The sequence below is a fragment of the Anarrhichthys ocellatus genome, unplaced genomic scaffold (assembly GCF_004355925.1).
Source record: "Anarrhichthys ocellatus isolate YVR2014 unplaced genomic scaffold, GSC_Weel_1.0 scaffold192, whole genome shotgun sequence".
Taxonomy (NCBI): Eukaryota; Metazoa; Chordata; class Actinopteri; order Perciformes; family Anarhichadidae; genus Anarrhichthys; species Anarrhichthys ocellatus.
In genome coordinates, this window is record NW_022280222.1 from 1 (window position 1) to 17,894 (window position 17,894).

Here is a 17,894-nt window from a genome sequence, read left to right on the forward strand (position 1 = left end):
ACAATGAAGCTGCAGAGGGTTCATATATATAACACAATGAAGCTGCAGAGGGTTCATATATATAACACAATGAAGCTGCAGAGGGTTCATATATATAACACAATGAAGCTGCAGAGGGTTCATATGTATTACACAATGAAGCTGCAGAGGGTTCATATATATTACACAATGAAGCTGCAGTGGGTGAGTTGAAAACAACAAGTTGTACATTACATAACACCGTGTCATATATTTATGGCACAGTGGAGTCAACATCACAGTCGAGGAACACAAAGTGAAACACTGTTATGTGCGTTTGATGAAGTGGAAGCTGATGCCTGAAGACCTGAGATGTTTGAGTGTATCTCTACATTCAAGTAGTATTCCCAACGTAGAATATTCATGTGTGTGTGTGTTTGTACTTGTTATGTACCTGGCCTAGGGTTTACGCAATAACCATGCACACATGCAGCTGTGTGTTGTACTGTGTTTATTCTTTTGTGTGCACTTATTTTATTCTTATTATTAGCGGTCATCATTTTTCTATCATTGTTCTACTGCTGCTATTACTACTCACAATATGATCATGTTGTTCATTCTTTATGGCATGCATTGCTCTCCTGCCCAGCCCGGGAGAGGGCTCCCTCCTCTAGTGCTCTACCTCACCTTCCTTCCTTTTCCCTGTTGAAAGTTGTTTTGGGGGATATTTATCTTATCCAACGCCAATAAACATGTAAAAACAAATGAAATCATTGAAAGCCCCTCTGAGAGGATCTTTTGCCTATGAATTGTATTTATTGTATTAGGATCCACAGAGTCGTTGTGTGAAATGTCCCAAAAGCACATTTGCCTTCATCATGTGACACACATCTGAAAATGATGGGATATTTCTTACATGTGATATGGATTTCCTTAGGATGTGGTTTGTCAAACAAAAGTGTTCCAATAAGCACATAAAGTGTTTTAAAGTAATATCTGTTGATGGAGGATCAAAGGTTTAGTGCAAATCAAATTGCCCTTTTCAAATTTCTGAAATCATTTCAACACAAACTCTAACAAAGACATTTGATTAATATTTGGTATAAGGCAGTAGTGTATGACATTTATAAAAGAGAGTCACCGCAGCAGGAACGTGACCTTGGCCTGATGTATCACAACCATCTCCTCTTACTTTCCATTATCTTCTCTCCTTCTGTCATCTTCACACCAACCATCAGACAAAAGCTATTATCATTCCAGCTGAATATCATACTTTAAGTGCCCTAATTAAAACTGTGTTGCTTTGTGTCTTTAATCTGGTGGTGCTGATTGAATGTGGTGGCAGTAAGCACCACTGTCTGTGAAACCCTTGGGAGCTTTTCTATTAGACAATCTCAGGCTTCTCTCTCTCCAGCTCTGGCTCTTGGAGGTCATTCTCTGTTTCTCTTCTATTAACACCGAGGTATTAAAATGTACTGCTGCTCCATAATGGCCCGATGACAACATTTCGTCGACGGAGAACAGACTGTGTACGGACGTCTGTACTGGTAGAAGAATCTGTACAACAGGAGCTGTCTCATTTAAACAAAGGCCTATAACTCCACATCTCTCCCTGCTGTGATGCTTTTGCATGCTGCGTCATACTGATCATCTGTCAATCAAACAGTGTGGGCGGATACAATTTGGATTTTTATGAGATTTCATCTTCATCTTTCCTTCGTTTGGCCATGGTTACCCTGTTCAGCTCGTCTTTTATATATTCTTCATTGTCCTACACTATTACACACTACACTATTACACTGATCAATATACATCTCTTGTTCCCTCTATTTAGTTCCCTTGAAATTATTAATTTGTCCCCTCAAAAAAAAAAAAAGCATAAAAATGTAAGCATTTGGAATATTTGGAATCATTTGGATTGTTCTGTTCAGTTCTGATGAACACAATGGTGTAAATGTTGCTTCAAGCAACTCAAACCTTGGTGCTCTCCGCATGGTACTTCTGCAGGTAATCTGAAGAAATATGACAGTGAGAACAGTGTAGCTCATGTGCTTCTTCGCTGTGGATTAAGAGCAAATGTTGCTATCATGCATGACAGTTTCTCCTGGCTTGATGTTACAACACATTATTGTATTTACTACCTGTTTCTATAAGAAATATCATAATGCATCACTGCAGAGCACTCTGGTCACAACCTGTTTCATCGTCTCCCCTCTGGGAGGCGCTACAGAACACTTTACTCTAAACAACCAGACACCAGACCAGTTTCCTGCTACAGGCCGTCCCTCTGATGAGCACTGACATCAGTCACATAGTGTCCACCAAAACATTCACTTACCTACAAATTATAAATGATACAGTTTAACACACACATTGTGCTTTAACATGTACATAACAACAGTGTTGTCAAATATAAATTCTGCATGTTATACAGTATAAAGACATGTATATAAACCACTGGTGGGCCGTCAGGGCCTGCAAGGCCTTCTCTGCTGGCCTAAACAGAATAACAAAGTTATATCTATTTTATAATTTAATCATTTTTCTTAAATACACTACATGTATTATAATTTATAAAAATAGCTTGTTTTAAGTAGAGCTTTTATCCAATCAGATTTCACCTCTGTGTCTCTAGGTAAGAACAGAGGCCCAGGCCTGTGCATCCATGTGCAGTTTAAGTGAATGGGGACGATATTGTTGATTGTCATAGTGTTCAACCAATCAGATCTTTAGTTTGACATGTTGGGCGTATTCTTTGACGTGTCAGAGCCTGCTAGCTGGCCTACAAGTACGTCAGCATTAACGGGCAGCTCAGTTTTAAGGAGCAGCTCTGCAGTGAGGTGCAGCGTGTGCTGTGATTGGTCAGTGGGCGAGCACGTGACTATTGTAAAGCGAAACTTAAAGTAGCCATCAGAGGCTTAGTCGGAGTAGTAAGAGTTCAAATTGAAAGATATTTTTTTTGTGTTTAGCATGGTGTAGATTATTATTTTTTTACCTAGCTTTGTTTTTTTAACACTCAATGGGTGAAGGAGGAGAATCGGATTTGTGAGTTGGGAATTAACTGTGGGATTAAACTCTTAGTCAACAAAGAAAGGAGGATGGAGTTTGTCTTTAAGTGATCAGCATTCGGTAAGTCAACTGAGTTTGTTCTTTTACATCTAATATCTGAATGGCCCTCCAGTGTGTAGCAGAATGCGTGTTGCTGCTGTTGTTTTCCCGTTAAGCTAGTTTAGCGTAGCCTCCCCGAACATGTGCGGTGCCTCAGCTGTTTTTGGTTTTGTTTTTTTTGTTCTGGGTTCAGAGGTCACAGCCCGTCTCCTACGTGAGCGCAGAAAACATTATATTTCACACAATTTAAGCTTCTGCATTTTCCAAATGTACTAGTATTATTCAAACATATTGTTCGGTTCGTAAGCCTCATACCGAACGGTTTAATACGAATACGTGTGTTCAGCTGCAGGACAGCAGTGAAGGCCCAGGTATAAAATGCATGGCCCGCCACCGATATAACGTACAATACCGGTTCAATATGTATTGCACTGTGCTAGTTGTTTACAGTTTACAGACATTATTGCCTTATATATAGATGTTTTATGTTGTTGGTCATTGTTTTCTTTACATACACTTTTCCCATATACATAACAGATGTATTTTTATTTTGTACCTCTCTTTGTTCTGCTTATTGTCAATGTCTTTAGCCCTGTTATCTCCCTGTAAATTGTTCTTGCAGCGGTTTGTAACTGTGATCATGGAGAGCAAGTTAAAACCGAAAGTCACATTGCTTGTATGTGTACACATCCGTGGCCTATAAAGCTCATTCTGATGGTGTATGTAATGGATGAAATCACCACAGCTACTGATCTGGATCCATCTCATTGACAGGGACTTCCTCGGCTGATAAAGACTGTCATGTGGTTGAAAGCTCTAGAAAACCCTATTCAGTGAATCTTGAGTTAGGATTGCAAAAGGATCTAAGCAACATTTGGCTACATGAACGGGGAACTCCGGCCATTTGTATGGCATTTCAATACAGCAGGGGGACTCATAAGAGACAGGTTTGAAAACAATGGTGAATGAAAGCAACACAGGCCGAGCCAACCTGACTTTGAAACTCCTCTCCTTACCAGATGATGGCATGGAGATGCACAATTTTGTTATTTGCTAACTGGAAGTAGTGGAAGAAGAAGCCGGTTCCATTTGGATTTTGTTCTTCATCAAAAGGCTTATGGTGTAAATAGTAGATTATAATCCACAGATGGGAAGAACATACATGTTCCAATCTGAAAGGCCTGTGAGTGAGTTCAAACCATCTTTCTGTGCAGCATGATTCTCAAGAAAGGTGACAGCATTAGTTGTTTAAGCAAATGCCCCGAAACAACAGTTGCCTATGTTCAAGTGACAAAGCCCTCTAGAATCTGTAGAATTCTGACTCCTGTCTGTCTGAGGATTATTCATCTTGTCAACCAATTCTATGCGCAGCACCAAACCAACAGTGAATGTTCCTACAGTATTTTGTGTTTCAAAGCCTGATATTCCTCTGTGCCATAGAGCTCCATTGTTGTCCCATAACTATTAAATCACAATGAGCCTCACTGTTGCACTAGGTGACATGTGTAGAAACTATACATAGTATAGTTTATTTTGACTCAATCCCACACCGTCCTGCTGCCCCAAATACTCACTAGAGCAGCAATCCGCCAGACTGAGACTATGTATTTATGAAGCGTTTATAATGACTGACATCTTGAGGAGGAACCAGTGTGTTTGGAGCTGAGAGCCACAGACAGAGTAGGTCTTTTAATATGTTTACAATAGGTCAAATGCAGAACAATGCTAGACTGGTCCTTTAGATACATCAACTCTTCTACCTGGAAATGGCTGCATAGAGTAGTTAACACGTAGTCACATGAGACATTTTCTCCTGATAGGGCAGGATATCTGGAAAATAGAAGACCAACTTTGTCTTACTGTCTCAATATTCATTGACTGTTATTGACACATTTCTTCCTGTTCATCAGCTTTCATTCAGAATCAGCTGCTGAGTTCTGGACACTCAGCATGTGATCATTATTATTGTGCACTGTGTGTGATATACACACAAACAGTCTCATGGCAGTTAGTGAAATAGTCACCAAACGCAACCAATCTATTGGTTCTGTGCACAGGGACACAAAATTTAGTTGCAAAACAAAAGTAATGTTTAGGCAACAGAACCTCTTAGTTGGGCTTCAAATAACTTCATATAGTTATGTTTAGACAACAATACAAACGTTAGGTTTATGCACAAAGAGAAACCTTTAGGAAAACTGTCGCAAACTTGATGATGAACCAGTTTAATGCACAACCACCAGGGACCCCAGTAAAGCCAACACACCCACAAGGAGACAGGGATCATTTCATTGTTCAACACTACAACTGGCATTCTATTGGTTGCGTCATTTTGCCAGAATTATTGCACAAAAGCATGAGAGAGCAGAGGAGAAACCCTAGAGCAGATCATTCCTGAGTGTGAGGGCAAGGACTGAAGCTGGAGCACAATCTGTGCAACAACAATATATCAGTGTGCACGCATACAGTCTGAGCAGAAGTAGAGCAAGGTGGGACGACAGGGTTCTGAGGGAAAGCCTTACAAGATCTCAATGTGAACTCAAGTAATTATGCTCTTTAATTGTAGGAACACTACATTTTGAATAAAGATAGAACAAAAGCTCCATAGTTTTGAAGACCTCTAGCAAACTATTGAATGATAACTGACACATATGATGGAAAATATATATATTAAAGGAATAAAGAGGAAAATGTACTTGTAGTGTTTGTAGACTCTAGAGTCTAGAGTCTCTAACTATTATGATCCCACCAAAACGCCTTTCTCGTTATATTTTGCTGCAAGCCTACATCGTACTGCATGCTAGATTTGACTTTGCTGTATTTTTTTCAAGAGGTAAAAAAGAAAGGCCTAGACGTACAGTATATCAGAAATGAGAATGTATTATGATCACATAATTGGTCTAGTCTTATTCTACCCAGATCTGGTCCTATCTTGATTATAAATCTGTTCATTTACACATTCACAGAGTCAACATGACAACATGTGTCTGTTTACCCAGCTTTGATTGGTCAGTAGTTGCTACTTTTATACCAGTTGATCTCTTATCTCCAACATAACCTGCTCTGGAGCAGTTTAGGTGTTCAGCATAAGTAACCATGGTGATTTATTCCAATAAGAAGTGAACCTCCACCGTGGAACTAAAAACCCAAAGTTAACCCTGAAGTAACCTTGATAACCCCAAATCCTGCTTCGTGGTACAAGACCCAGTTTTATTCTACCCAGATCTGGTCTCATTCTACCCTTACCTATCAAACCAATTACAGAATACTTTAAAATAATTGTATTACAAATACAAGTTGCAAAGACACTGCCCATCTGTGATTGGAAATCAAATATCAAATATGACGGCAGACGGTGGCCATTTTGAATTTCCTGGATTTAAGTATTTTCCCTTTTGGGATTATACATGAATACATTTTGTATGTCGAAGAGGATATATTTAGGGGTGTGATGCAAGTAAAATCGTTTCAGTTGCAGTGTGAGGTCAAGTTACATTAATGCTGGACTATTAATCAGATCCTCTATGAAGAGAATACCATACTCTTTACACAGCGTAATTCTTGGAAGATCTTGATTATTCTCTCTCTGGTGTTCTTGCCCATGTTATCTTTCCTAACGTGGATGCAGAGATTCAAGTGCCGGCTCTTACTCTCCAATATGAGGTCTTCATTTTCAAATGTAACTATAGACACTTGCCCTTTCCAACGTTTTTTCTTTGCTTGCTCTTCACCTGCTGTCTTTGATTTTTATTTACAGATAGTATAGCAATCAGCAGGTGTTCCTCTTTGATTGGTACTCTGTTAACAGCCATTTCCCTAGAGGTTTGCATCAGTTATAGTTATCAGTTGGTTGGTTTAGTTCTCCAACAAGGTCCATTTTTACAGATGCTTTCCAGAACATCAGATCTCCAAAGGGTTCAGCTTTCCGGCAATCGTGTTTTGCATACGGTCAACTCGTGTCCAAAGGGAAAAGTGCAAAGGTCTGCAGATCTTAGATATGACCTTGGCCGCGCCTTGCCATTCTGTTTCCATGATGTTATTGGCCCACATGCATGTGTATGTATTTATATTTTGTATAATACTAATATTGCGTTTTTATATGTCTAAGATTAGTTTATAACTAATCCATCCATATCATCTCTCCACTTGTTTAAACATGCTTTCTCTTCTTATTAGAAGTTAAATTGTACATATCCATAATAACACCTCTGTATACGCTCTTATTGTTTTGTGATACTTTTTTCATATTCGGTCAGTACACATTACCTTATCAAAGACTTGCATTGTAATTAGGATTACATCATTCAGTTTATTTGACAAGTTAAAAGACACACTCGTAGCCTGTTAGTAAGTTACAAAGGCTCATGGTCTGTGATTATGTCAGAGTCTCTGATGAGGTTAAAAAGATCATATTCATACATACTCGCTGATTTATTTCTTCTTAAAGTCAGCGCACCTCATTTACATGAACAGAGATAAAGTGATCAGATTAAAAAAAGAAATTCAATTCACTTATAAAGATATAACTCCTGTAGCTGTGAGAGAAAACACCACATGGGTGAGCGCTCCTTAATCAGTCTGCTACATCATGTCAGATCCTAAAGAGACATGTCTAAATTGAATAGGTATACGGTCACCAGGTGACCAGCTTCAGCATTAATGTAGCTGTCAAATGGCTTTTCCAATGACTGCTCCCACAGCTGCGTCTCAGTTTGATCAGACTGGGAGGCGACTGAAATAAGGACCAATGGTGCAACATGGTGCATTATGACAGGTGGTGTGTCTAATGTAATGTCTGCATTTCATACCAACAAGGTCAAGAGGCCTCCATCTACATCGGTAATGTAGCTGTCAGAAGGCTCCTCCAATTACTGCTCTCAATTGGCTGCAGCTTGTCAAGGTTCTTTAGCACTGATGCATCTACGATTCACCGTGCAGTGTGTGTGTGTCTGTGTGTGTGTGTGTCTGTGCGTGTGTGTCTGTGTGTGTGCGTGCGTGTCTGTGTGTCTGTGTGTGCGTGTCTGTGTGTGTCTGTGTGTGTGTATGTGCGTGCATGTCTGTGTGTGTATGTGTCTGTGTGTGTATGTGTCTGTGTCTGTGTGTGTGTGTGTGAGTGTGTGTGCGTGAGTGTGTGTGTGTGCCTGCACGCAGGCTTACCTGTTGGTAGGGGCTTCACAAATGGCTTGACACCTACTAATGAATGAAGTAATTAACTACTTCAGGAACAAATTGAAGAAGAAATGACATCTTATAAATCAGAATGACACATCCTTCAGTAGAGAAGCAGAAGCTGTCAGGCTGGTTGTGACAGATATGTGCTGCTGGTGGTGATGTTTATGGAAAACAGAGAATGATCACGTTGTGTATAAAAACAATGGTGAGGCTACATTTCTACATTGTGCATGTTCATGAGGCTGAGAAACAACAACGAATCACATCGTATGAAACCGAACAAATAACAAACTAGACTAATGATACCCGATAAGTTCATTCCTTAACGGATAAGTCTGGGGATTCTCTCTTGTCCTTGTAATTATTTCGTTTTCTGCTAAATTATTAAAGATGGGTAGATGAACACCGTCTACGACGACATGCTCCCAAACACTGACATACAACAACGGAGTTGATCTCTCCATGAATGTCGCTTTTTGGTTTTGTTTTTTACAAACGACGCGGAATAATGAAATGTCCTCCTCATCTCACTGTCTCATTGGCATGGTAATCTAGGTTACACGTTTGGATAAAACATCAACTCTCATATGACAGGGGGATTACATATCCATTAGAAAATATATGTATTCATTTCCGTTCCTGTAAGTCGGTTGTATTGTATTTCTGATAAAATCCACTTCATGCAGAGACACATAAGACAATAAAATGCATGGTAGGGTTATAAAAGACAAAATAAAGGAATATACGACTGATAACATAATACAGACCCCCCTCAGTATTCGGAATGTTGCAGTCCAAGGCGCGCTCAGCGATTTGGCGCTAGAGTGTCTCCGGTTTACTGTACGCTCTCTACCAGCTGCTCTGACATAGACTCTTTACTCTTTCAGGTTTTGCCTTAGTTTTCAATACGTAACCCTATGACGTTAATGGGCAATCATGTCTGAAGAGGGAAATAAGGTTTCCGACGAACTTTTCAAAGATGTCAAATTCTACGTGGTAGGGGACATTGACCAAAAGGTGAGGCTCTGGACGTTAGCTTCTTGTAGCTAAATTGGTAGCAGGCTAAGTTGCTAGCACCATTCAATCTAAATGAAGTGCTGCAGGAGAAGCTAACTACCTAGCTAACATGCTACATGGAAAACAGTGAGCTTCATCTTTGGCTAGCATTAAGGTATTGTGACGAACCCTACATAATGTCTTGCAAACATGTGAAGCTGTATCCATGATAGTCTACTTCACTGTGAGTAATATGTGCAGAAGCTAACTTACCTAGCACTAAGGTTACACTTTTCATGCAGTCCCTTAGCATTAGCTATGAGTTTTGTAGTTGCACAGATGGTAAGCTGCTAGCTTATTGCTTGCGGTTTAACGTTTTATGTCACGGGGTTTGCTAAATTGGTAATAAAGATGGCCTGTGTTAGCTTGCTTTTTCTAAATCATAACAGCTGAACAACCTCAGTACAGTAGTGCGCTGTTCTGGGGGAGCGAAATACCTATGTGCACAGGATTATGCACGGGGTTATTCTGCATCAACCTGTGACTATTAGCATCTTGCTCAATTGGGCGCCCCTTACTGCGCATGTGTCAATGCTGTTTCACTCGTTGGTGCTGGGGACCTGTGGCACGGAGCTGTACTTCCTGCCAAATAGTGAACCCCAGTCGCACCTCTTTCTCACCGTGTTTATATACAGCGAAAGTGATGTATGGGCTGATGTTAGTTAGATACACCACCCTGTGAGCTTATTGCTCAAGTGAAATAAAGACATGATATCATAACATTATAGTAGTTGTTCATAGAGACTTTTCACCTAAAACGTAAACTTATTGAACAGTCTGGCCAACATCTTATTTTGAATTCTTCGGGAACTATGGTTCAAATGTTGATAATTCATATCATTTTCCGGTTGTGTAATGTAAGCACAATTCTTTTTTTCTTCCTGTTTACATTTCGGTCCTAACACTGACTGTTTTAGATCGAAGATGGCACTGCATGTCTCTTCTTTCATGTCTTTTTGCTGAGGCCTCATGCATGGGTTTCGATGGATGCCTTGTTAAAATGAGACCCTTACAAACAAATTCAGGGTTTGAGAAAGCTTTAATGAAAGAATGTCAAAATGTGTGAAACTTGCAGCAGTGGGTCTGTGACCAAGTAGCTGTTAGATGAGGGACAAAGTGCAGATGTATCTGATAGGAGTATCAGGGTTTGAACAGGATCTTTGATAAATGGTTCGTTGAAATGCTGCAGTCTTTGAAATCTATTAAAGTTTGATAGAAAACATAGTCATTACTAACTAGAGATGCTGTCGGGATTCTGTGACAGTGAATGATTTCTTTGCTTCATGGTTATCAGTCCCAGCAGCATGTCGTAATGCTGTGGAGATGAAGACCACACGGAGCAACAGCTCTGTCTTTGTGTATGAAGCAGCACTTGAAAACATCCTGAATTTCTAGCTGTAATCTCATTTTGAATATAATAAGTATCATGCTCCAAAACTTGTCTAATGACTTAATTTTCAAATATTCGTATGAACTGAACTGTGTACAGTCGCTTCATCTCAGACAGCTCCTATGTTAGTGGTGTTGCATTGCTATCAGAGTAACTCCCAGAAGTGATTCAAGTATTTTTGAGAACTTCCGTGCTTACTCTCTCTACATTTTGAATGGTATGATCTTTGGCCAGAGTTGACACTGTGAAGAGTGTCTGCGTCATTGTCTCAGCTAGTCTGGGCTGAAGTAGAATTTGACTGAACCTTCGGCTGATGTTCCAGGTTGTGCAGCTGCTGAAGGCAGGAAAAGGGAAGGAGGTGTCCTACAATGCTTTGGCCACTCACATCATCGCAGAGGACGGGGACAACCCCGAGGTGGGCGAGTCAAGAGAGGTGTTTGACCTGCCTGTTGTCAAGGTAAGAGTTGTACCATTTCTTCCTTTTTGTTTTGGGCTAAAAGTGGTTCTGCAGCCGGTCAGCTTATCCCAGCATAAAGACTGTAAACAGAGGGATGACGGATGAGCATATTTTCCAACATGTCAACGTATTCCTTTAATGCATAACGATAGAGCATGTGGGAGACGATCACTTGGTTAGTTTCCTTATTGTTGGTGTTTAACCTCTGTCAAATAGTAGCAGTGAGTTAAAGCCACTTTGAACTAGTGTAACTAAGAGAAAGAAGTAGAAATCACACATTAACATGTTTTTCTCCTCATGTTTTCCAGCCGTCCTGGGTGATCCTCTCAGTCAGATGTGGGGACCTGTTACCGTATCCTTCCACCATCTAGTCCACAAACGCATCAGATGGGTGTCATTTAAAGACGTTTTGAGAAAACAATAACTGAATATGACAGCTGAATATTAATGTTTAGAATTCCATAAGTAAAACAAAACAAAAAAAATGTTCTTAGGGAATCATTGACAAAAAAAGATTATAGAATTTGTGGAATTAATTAAAATTTCACAATAAGAGCGTGATGTTTTTCCATAACCATGTACTCCACAGAGTTACAGGATTCTCCCCAGAATCAGGACAGATATTCTTTGGTGTGACAGCTTGTCTTCCCAAGGTAAGTGTGTAAGTGTGTGTGTGTGTGTGTGTGTGTGTGTGTGTGTGTGTGTGTGTGATTTGTTCTCTCCATGAACTTATCATGGGATTTGAGAGATATGCAGATGGAGGGATTAGTTTAATTATTCTGCAATCAAGACGAGGCTTGTTTCTAAACAGAAGAAGAACACTCATGTTGCTTTACTCCTCTACTTAACTTTGGGAAGTATGTCCTTGGGCTGGGCTGGTATTGTTTACTTGTGAAAGACAAAAACTAGTCCAGCATCTTCAGCTAATTATTGTGTGTGTGTGTGTGTGTGTGTGTGTGTGTGTGTGTGTGTGTGTGTTTGTACACAGCTTCCAGACGATCTCAACACTTTGTGGGCTTACATAACATTTTATGGAGGAGAATGTCAACTTAACCTCAACAAGAAGGTCACTCACTTAGTAGTGAAGGAACCAAAGGGGGTAAGTGCATGCTCCGTGTGTGATCTTTACCATTTAAGTTCAACTGCGCATGTTATTGCTCAGAATCTTTATCATTATGTGCACTTCTAATTCAACTTTTATTAATTTTTTTACCTCCAGGCCAAGTTTGAGTGTGCCCTGAAGCACCTGGGCATCAGGATTGTCACCCCGGACTGGATAACAGATTGTGTTAAAGGTAATGTTAGTGCTGCTGTAGCTGAAGAATTCATGCATTCATTTTACTTTTGGATTATTATCTGATGTGCTGACTGAGTTTTGAGGATGTGTTTCTATAGTTGGGCTAAAAGTAACGACCAATCTGCAGATTATTGTCTCCATTAATTGATGTATTGTGTGGTTATAAATTAGAGAATAGTGAAAAATGCCTGTTGTAATCTCCATGTGTTCAGATAGCTTGTTTTATTGGACCAAAAGAGAAAAAAAGGAATCTTCTGAATCAGAAGAAGCTGCAACCAGAGAATATTTGGCACTTTTGCTTGAAAGATATTGAAAAAGATTAATCAGTTATTGAAATTGTTGCATAAACATTTCTTGCAGATTTATTGGCTTATCATTATAGCTCTTAATCCACTAATAAATTCATAAATCATCAATATATATAATATATATTATGTTCTTTTAATAATCCGTAATCTGTTTTATTTTCTTCACGTTAAAATATCACAATTCCACAACGCGGCTGTAATTACTGACCAAATATATACTGACGAAATCAGATTTACCATCTCTTCTGAGTCCGTCCAAGCAGCTATTTGACAAAAACATAATTGACAAAAAAAGCATGTTGAAGTATTATTTTTCTGTTGAATGGACAGTCTTCCGACAGTGAGAGTGACATTCTCTTAACAAACACCACTTCAGCACAACTCGGCTCTTTCTACAGTTACTGTGGTGTCTTCCTGATGTCAGCAGCTTTTCTCTCATCAACTTCTCATAGAACTGAATTTATTTTCATTTTGTGGGTTGTCGTTTTGAAAGACTCGTCATCGTCCTAGCTGCAGTACCACTCTCTGCCTGAACTGTTATTGGTGGTGGGGCGCTGTTTTTTTCAAAAAAGCCTGATGAAACACTGTTTAATGTGATATGTGGTTAACTATCGAAGAAATCACATAAACCATAGAACCATGGTGGCCGACGCGAATGGCGCTCTCTATGATCAGATACAAACAACTGTGACTTATTCCCTCTTTCCACCTTTTACAGACAAAAGCAGGAAAGATGAAGTGCTCTATCACCCCAGACTCACGTATGTGGAGCCTGAAGAAGAGGAGGAGAGCGAAGCAGAGTCATATGACCAGCACTCTCATTCAGATGGAAGCTACAGCCCCCGGCGATCCCGGCTGTCCAGCGGCGGCTCCTCTGGTGAGGAGTCCAGCCCCCGCAGAAGGCCAGGACCCAAAAAACTGAACTCTGTCTCCCCTTCCTCTCCCCGCAAGCCTGAGCGCCGCAGCGAGCGCATGTTCGACGATTCAGACGACGACTCCTCCACAGAGAAGGAGGGCACCAACCTCAATTGGACGCCGGCTGAAGTCGTCACGCCGACACCCCCTATTCCGACCGGCACAGCCAAACGGCGAGGTGGGCCGCCCGGCAGCAAAGACCCGGTTTCATCCGCAGGCAGTGGGCTGATTAACCTGTGTGCCACTGTGCCTCCTGTTCCTGGCAGTGGAGGAGCCATGCCTGCAGAGGGTCGCTCTGCTGCTGCTGCTGCCATCAGTCACACAACACAGCAAGGTCAGTATGTCAGGAACGTTCAGAAACGGGTCCTCCTAGATACACTTCTATACCACCATGAGGCCTAAGGTAAAGTGTGGGAGCTACCACCTGACAGGTCCAAGTCTCGGTCTCAGTCTGAGTCCATACCTGCAAACCTGTCGCTTTTCATTGAAATATTTTGAATCAAAATATATCATCCACGTTTTTTTTAGGGGGGGAGGGGCAGGCAAGGCAACTGGCCAGCCAGCGTTTCTCAGATTGGAGTGAGATGAGGAGAAAATGTGATGTTGTGATCTTCACAATAAAAAATCTTTGATGTGACGTGTCGAGTCTTGGCCAATCAGCGTTAAGATGTCTACACCTACAACTAACGTTAGTGGATTGTGTATTGGCGTTAAAGTTTAAGTTACGTCATGTTCCGTTACTGTTCAGACTTGCTGGGTTAAGTTAACGTCCACTGCATGCAAAACTTTGTCGTCTGTTAACGTTTGTCATTATCGCGATTTAGGAGGAAAAAATGTAACGTGATGCAACATGCAACCCGAACAACGAACAAAGGTTATGTCCACTTACATTACGATGCGTTCAGGCTCTGTTCAGTGAAAATGACTATTGGGCGAAGGTAAATGATACCGTTATCATGATGTGTTCGCATGTAATCTCGTTTTCAATATCATTCATATTGGGAAATGAAAATCTATGACCTTATAACTTTCTACCAAAGCAGAGGTCTAATCAGTCTGAAGAACTGAAAACTCCAGTGTGGGTGTTCAGAGGCTTTAATGAATATCGACAACAAATAAATAAATTGAGCGCTTCTTAATCAGACCTGAGACTGCGAGACTGCGGTCAACTCAGCAGATACTTACATGTTAGTGCACCTATATGCTGACGTTCACGGTAAACTCATTCAAACGGCACAGATCGGGAGCGAGCGAAGGACTTTGCAAAGTTAGCGGAAAGATTAACGTGAGACAACATCCGGTTTCTTCAGACGAACATCCGGTTTTCAGAATAAGATGCCAACAAAGTATGAATTATATTCACATAAAGTATAAAGCATGCTGCCTGCATCTCATGAGTTAAAGGGAAAATACATCTAAATTGTGCGTAAAGTGTCTCTATTCTTTGATTTGAGGGTTGCTAATGAATAATACCTGACTGACAGTCAATTAAGGTATTTTACTAAGCAACAACTCTGAACTGAATTTGTACCTTCAAATGGCACATTTTTTAAATTTTTGAGGTGCTATAAAAATGTTTTTCTCAAAAATTCCACACAATGACTGATGCAGATGTTCAGGACAAAAATGGGTAATATCACAATATTTGAGGTGCTACAAAAATATTTTTCTCAATAATTCCATACAATGACTGATGTATATGTAATCAAGGCATCGTTGACTTAATAATTGTTAATAGTTGTTTAAAAAATGTAATAATAACAATAAACAACAACAAAGAAATTTTGTTCAAAAAGTCTAAGAAAACACTTTGAATCTGTAGACTACTGCCTAATAGTCTTATTATTGCCATTTGATGACAATTGCTCATATACTGTAAGCCTAATTAAGTATTTATTATTTTGAACAAAGGTTAAATGTTATTTTACAAGTTTCAAAAAGTGCACCCAATTTCTTTTTAAATGCCCCTGGATTTCAGTCAGTGGGGGCAAAAATTGCCCCCTAAAAATATGTAAATTTCCTACACTGGCTTCACCCCCTGAGCCCCCGTCCTGACACAGATGAGACTGGTTGTACTGGAAGATGGCAGCTGGCAAGAAAGGCCTCCTGTGGCGGTCCTTGTCAAGGCAGAGCTGGATAGGTCTCTTAATGAAAGTCCTCCGCTGTTTCACGAGGTGGTTAAAAGGATGTGATGTATTTTCCACGATGCACAACAGTTTGTGCAGCATCCTCTTCTCCACCAGAACAGAGCTGGTCCTTCTGGTCCTCAGCTCTGATGCCACTGCTCAAGCACATTGCAGCAAAAAAAGATTCTACTTACAAAAAGTGATCTGCAACATGTTGTTGCAGACATTAAAGGACCTGAGTTTCCTCGGGAAGTCGAGTCTGTTCCGTCCTTTTATATTACCAGCCTCAGTCTGTTGTCAAGGTAAACTCCTAGGTACTTGTACTTGTCCACTTCCACCTCCTCACCCACCCAGAAAGTTAAGTGGATCAACAGCAGTCCTTGTTCTCCTGAACTTTGTTCCATTTTTCTAACACAGTATCCTGTTAATGAAGGTTTCACCTTTTTCTGATTTGCAGGTGCATCCACTCCAGAGGGCATCCCTGGGTGGAGCCCGGCTGCTAGAACCCTCCGCAACATCACCAACAACTCTGACATGCCGCCAACCAATCGACCTGCCAATGTAGCACATGTAAGAAACCCAATGCTTCTCCCCACACGTTTAGAACAGCAGTGCTCTGTAGGGATTACAGTACTAGTGCTCTTATCTTATCCATACTCTTATCGGTTCCTTTGGATTATTTTGTGAGGACAAAAAAGAATCAACATTGCTTTATTATTCATATGTAAATAAATTGTTTTTCTTCAACAGCAACTGCAGAAATCTTTAAATAACTCACTATTGTTATTGTCATAAACTATTATTCAAAATAATTTATATGTTATTTTGAAGCTGCTATTCTGTTTTGTAATAAGTTAGTGTTATAAGTTATAACTAGTGCTGGGCAACGATTACAATGTTTAATCGCGATTAATCGCATTGTAATGCGCAAAGTTCAATAATGAATTCAAAAGTAGTGTATTGCGCACTTATATTTTAAAGTACTGCTATATGAACAACAGGGCAATAACATTTGGTTTAAACACTTTAAACACATCAGGTTGTTGTTAGCAGCAGTATTCCCTTCACACAGCAGCAGTTCTATCTCTTCACTATCTGTGCTCAGTGTGTGACTGTATGTGAAACGTTCCACTGCTGTGCAACAGGAACACAATGTGTGTCTTGTGTCTTCATGACAGTCAGAGCATGTGAATGCAGCTCTACTGTTCATCAATATAATGCTGTAACTCCGAGGTGATGATGGTGACCCAGCGATGTCCAGTAGTCTCCAGTGAGAGCAGCAGCTGCTGCACGTTGTAACGCCGTCACTTTAGTTGTCCTCTCCTTTCATACAACCCGTGTGTACTTCTGGTGACGGTGTGTCTTGAGGCTCATACGTGACGTCATTCGTTGAGATCCTAAAGGTGCGTTCACACCAAACGCAACGTGAACGCACCTTGAGAACGTTCCTCAGACCGACATCTTCCACAACACTAACTTGCAATTTGTCTCCACTTCTCTGTAGCATCTGTTAGCTTGTCTTGCTTTAGTTTATCTCTACTTCTCCCACACGCTGCATCAACGTAGTCTGAAGACTTCCTCCACTGTTTGTTTGGGTGATTTGCTGCATCAACGGTGTGTATTGCATTTTAAAAAAAACTGCGTTAATGCGCGATAAAATAATTGTCGCCGTTAACGCGACAATAGCGTGTTAATTTGCCCAGCACTCGTTATAACACTAACTTATTACAACACAGCTGCTCCCCTTAATAATAACTATGTATGTATGTATGTATTTATGTATTAAACAACTCCATATACACTGACTTATTAGTTGTTACCTAAATCCCATTGACTCCACTGTTGAGAAGGGGTGCAGGCCTTTAACAATAAACTAGGTAACAGTCCTATGACACTCATTCACCCTCTAATGTGTCATCTTCCCTGGAGCTGCTAGCGTGAAGGGACTTGGGCTGGGACCGGTGGTGGTGGGGTGGCTGGGTAATGGCTGCCGCCTCAGCCCGACTATCTACAAGAAGTTCCGAAATCCTTAAAATCAAGGCTGTATTGAGCCGGAATCGGTGTGTGTGTGTGTGTGTGTGTGTGTGTGTGTGTGTGTGTGTGTGTG

The 17,894-nt window shown here is 40.5% G+C and overlaps 1 protein-coding gene across 1 annotated transcript in view; it reads left to right on the plus strand.

Annotated features, from left to right (window-relative positions):
* The first annotated feature begins 9,062 nt into the window (after window positions 1-9,062).
* Window positions 9,063-17,894, plus strand: part of paxip1 (PAX interacting (with transcription-activation domain) protein 1) — a 10,197-nt gene continuing 1,365 nt past the window's right edge. Inside the window, exons 1-8 of the mRNA XM_031878672.1 lie at window positions 9,063-9,255; window positions 11,007-11,141; window positions 11,450-11,493; window positions 11,731-11,794; window positions 12,130-12,240; window positions 12,361-12,436; window positions 13,465-13,995; window positions 16,245-16,357. Coding sequence (XP_031734532.1) covers window positions 9,175-9,255; window positions 11,007-11,141; window positions 11,450-11,493; window positions 11,731-11,794; window positions 12,130-12,240; window positions 12,361-12,436; window positions 13,465-13,995; window positions 16,245-16,357 — 1,155 coding nt within the window. The 5' untranslated portion in view covers window positions 9,063-9,174. The remainder of the gene's footprint in view (window positions 9,256-11,006; window positions 11,142-11,449; window positions 11,494-11,730; window positions 11,795-12,129; window positions 12,241-12,360; window positions 12,437-13,464; window positions 13,996-16,244; window positions 16,358-17,894) is intronic.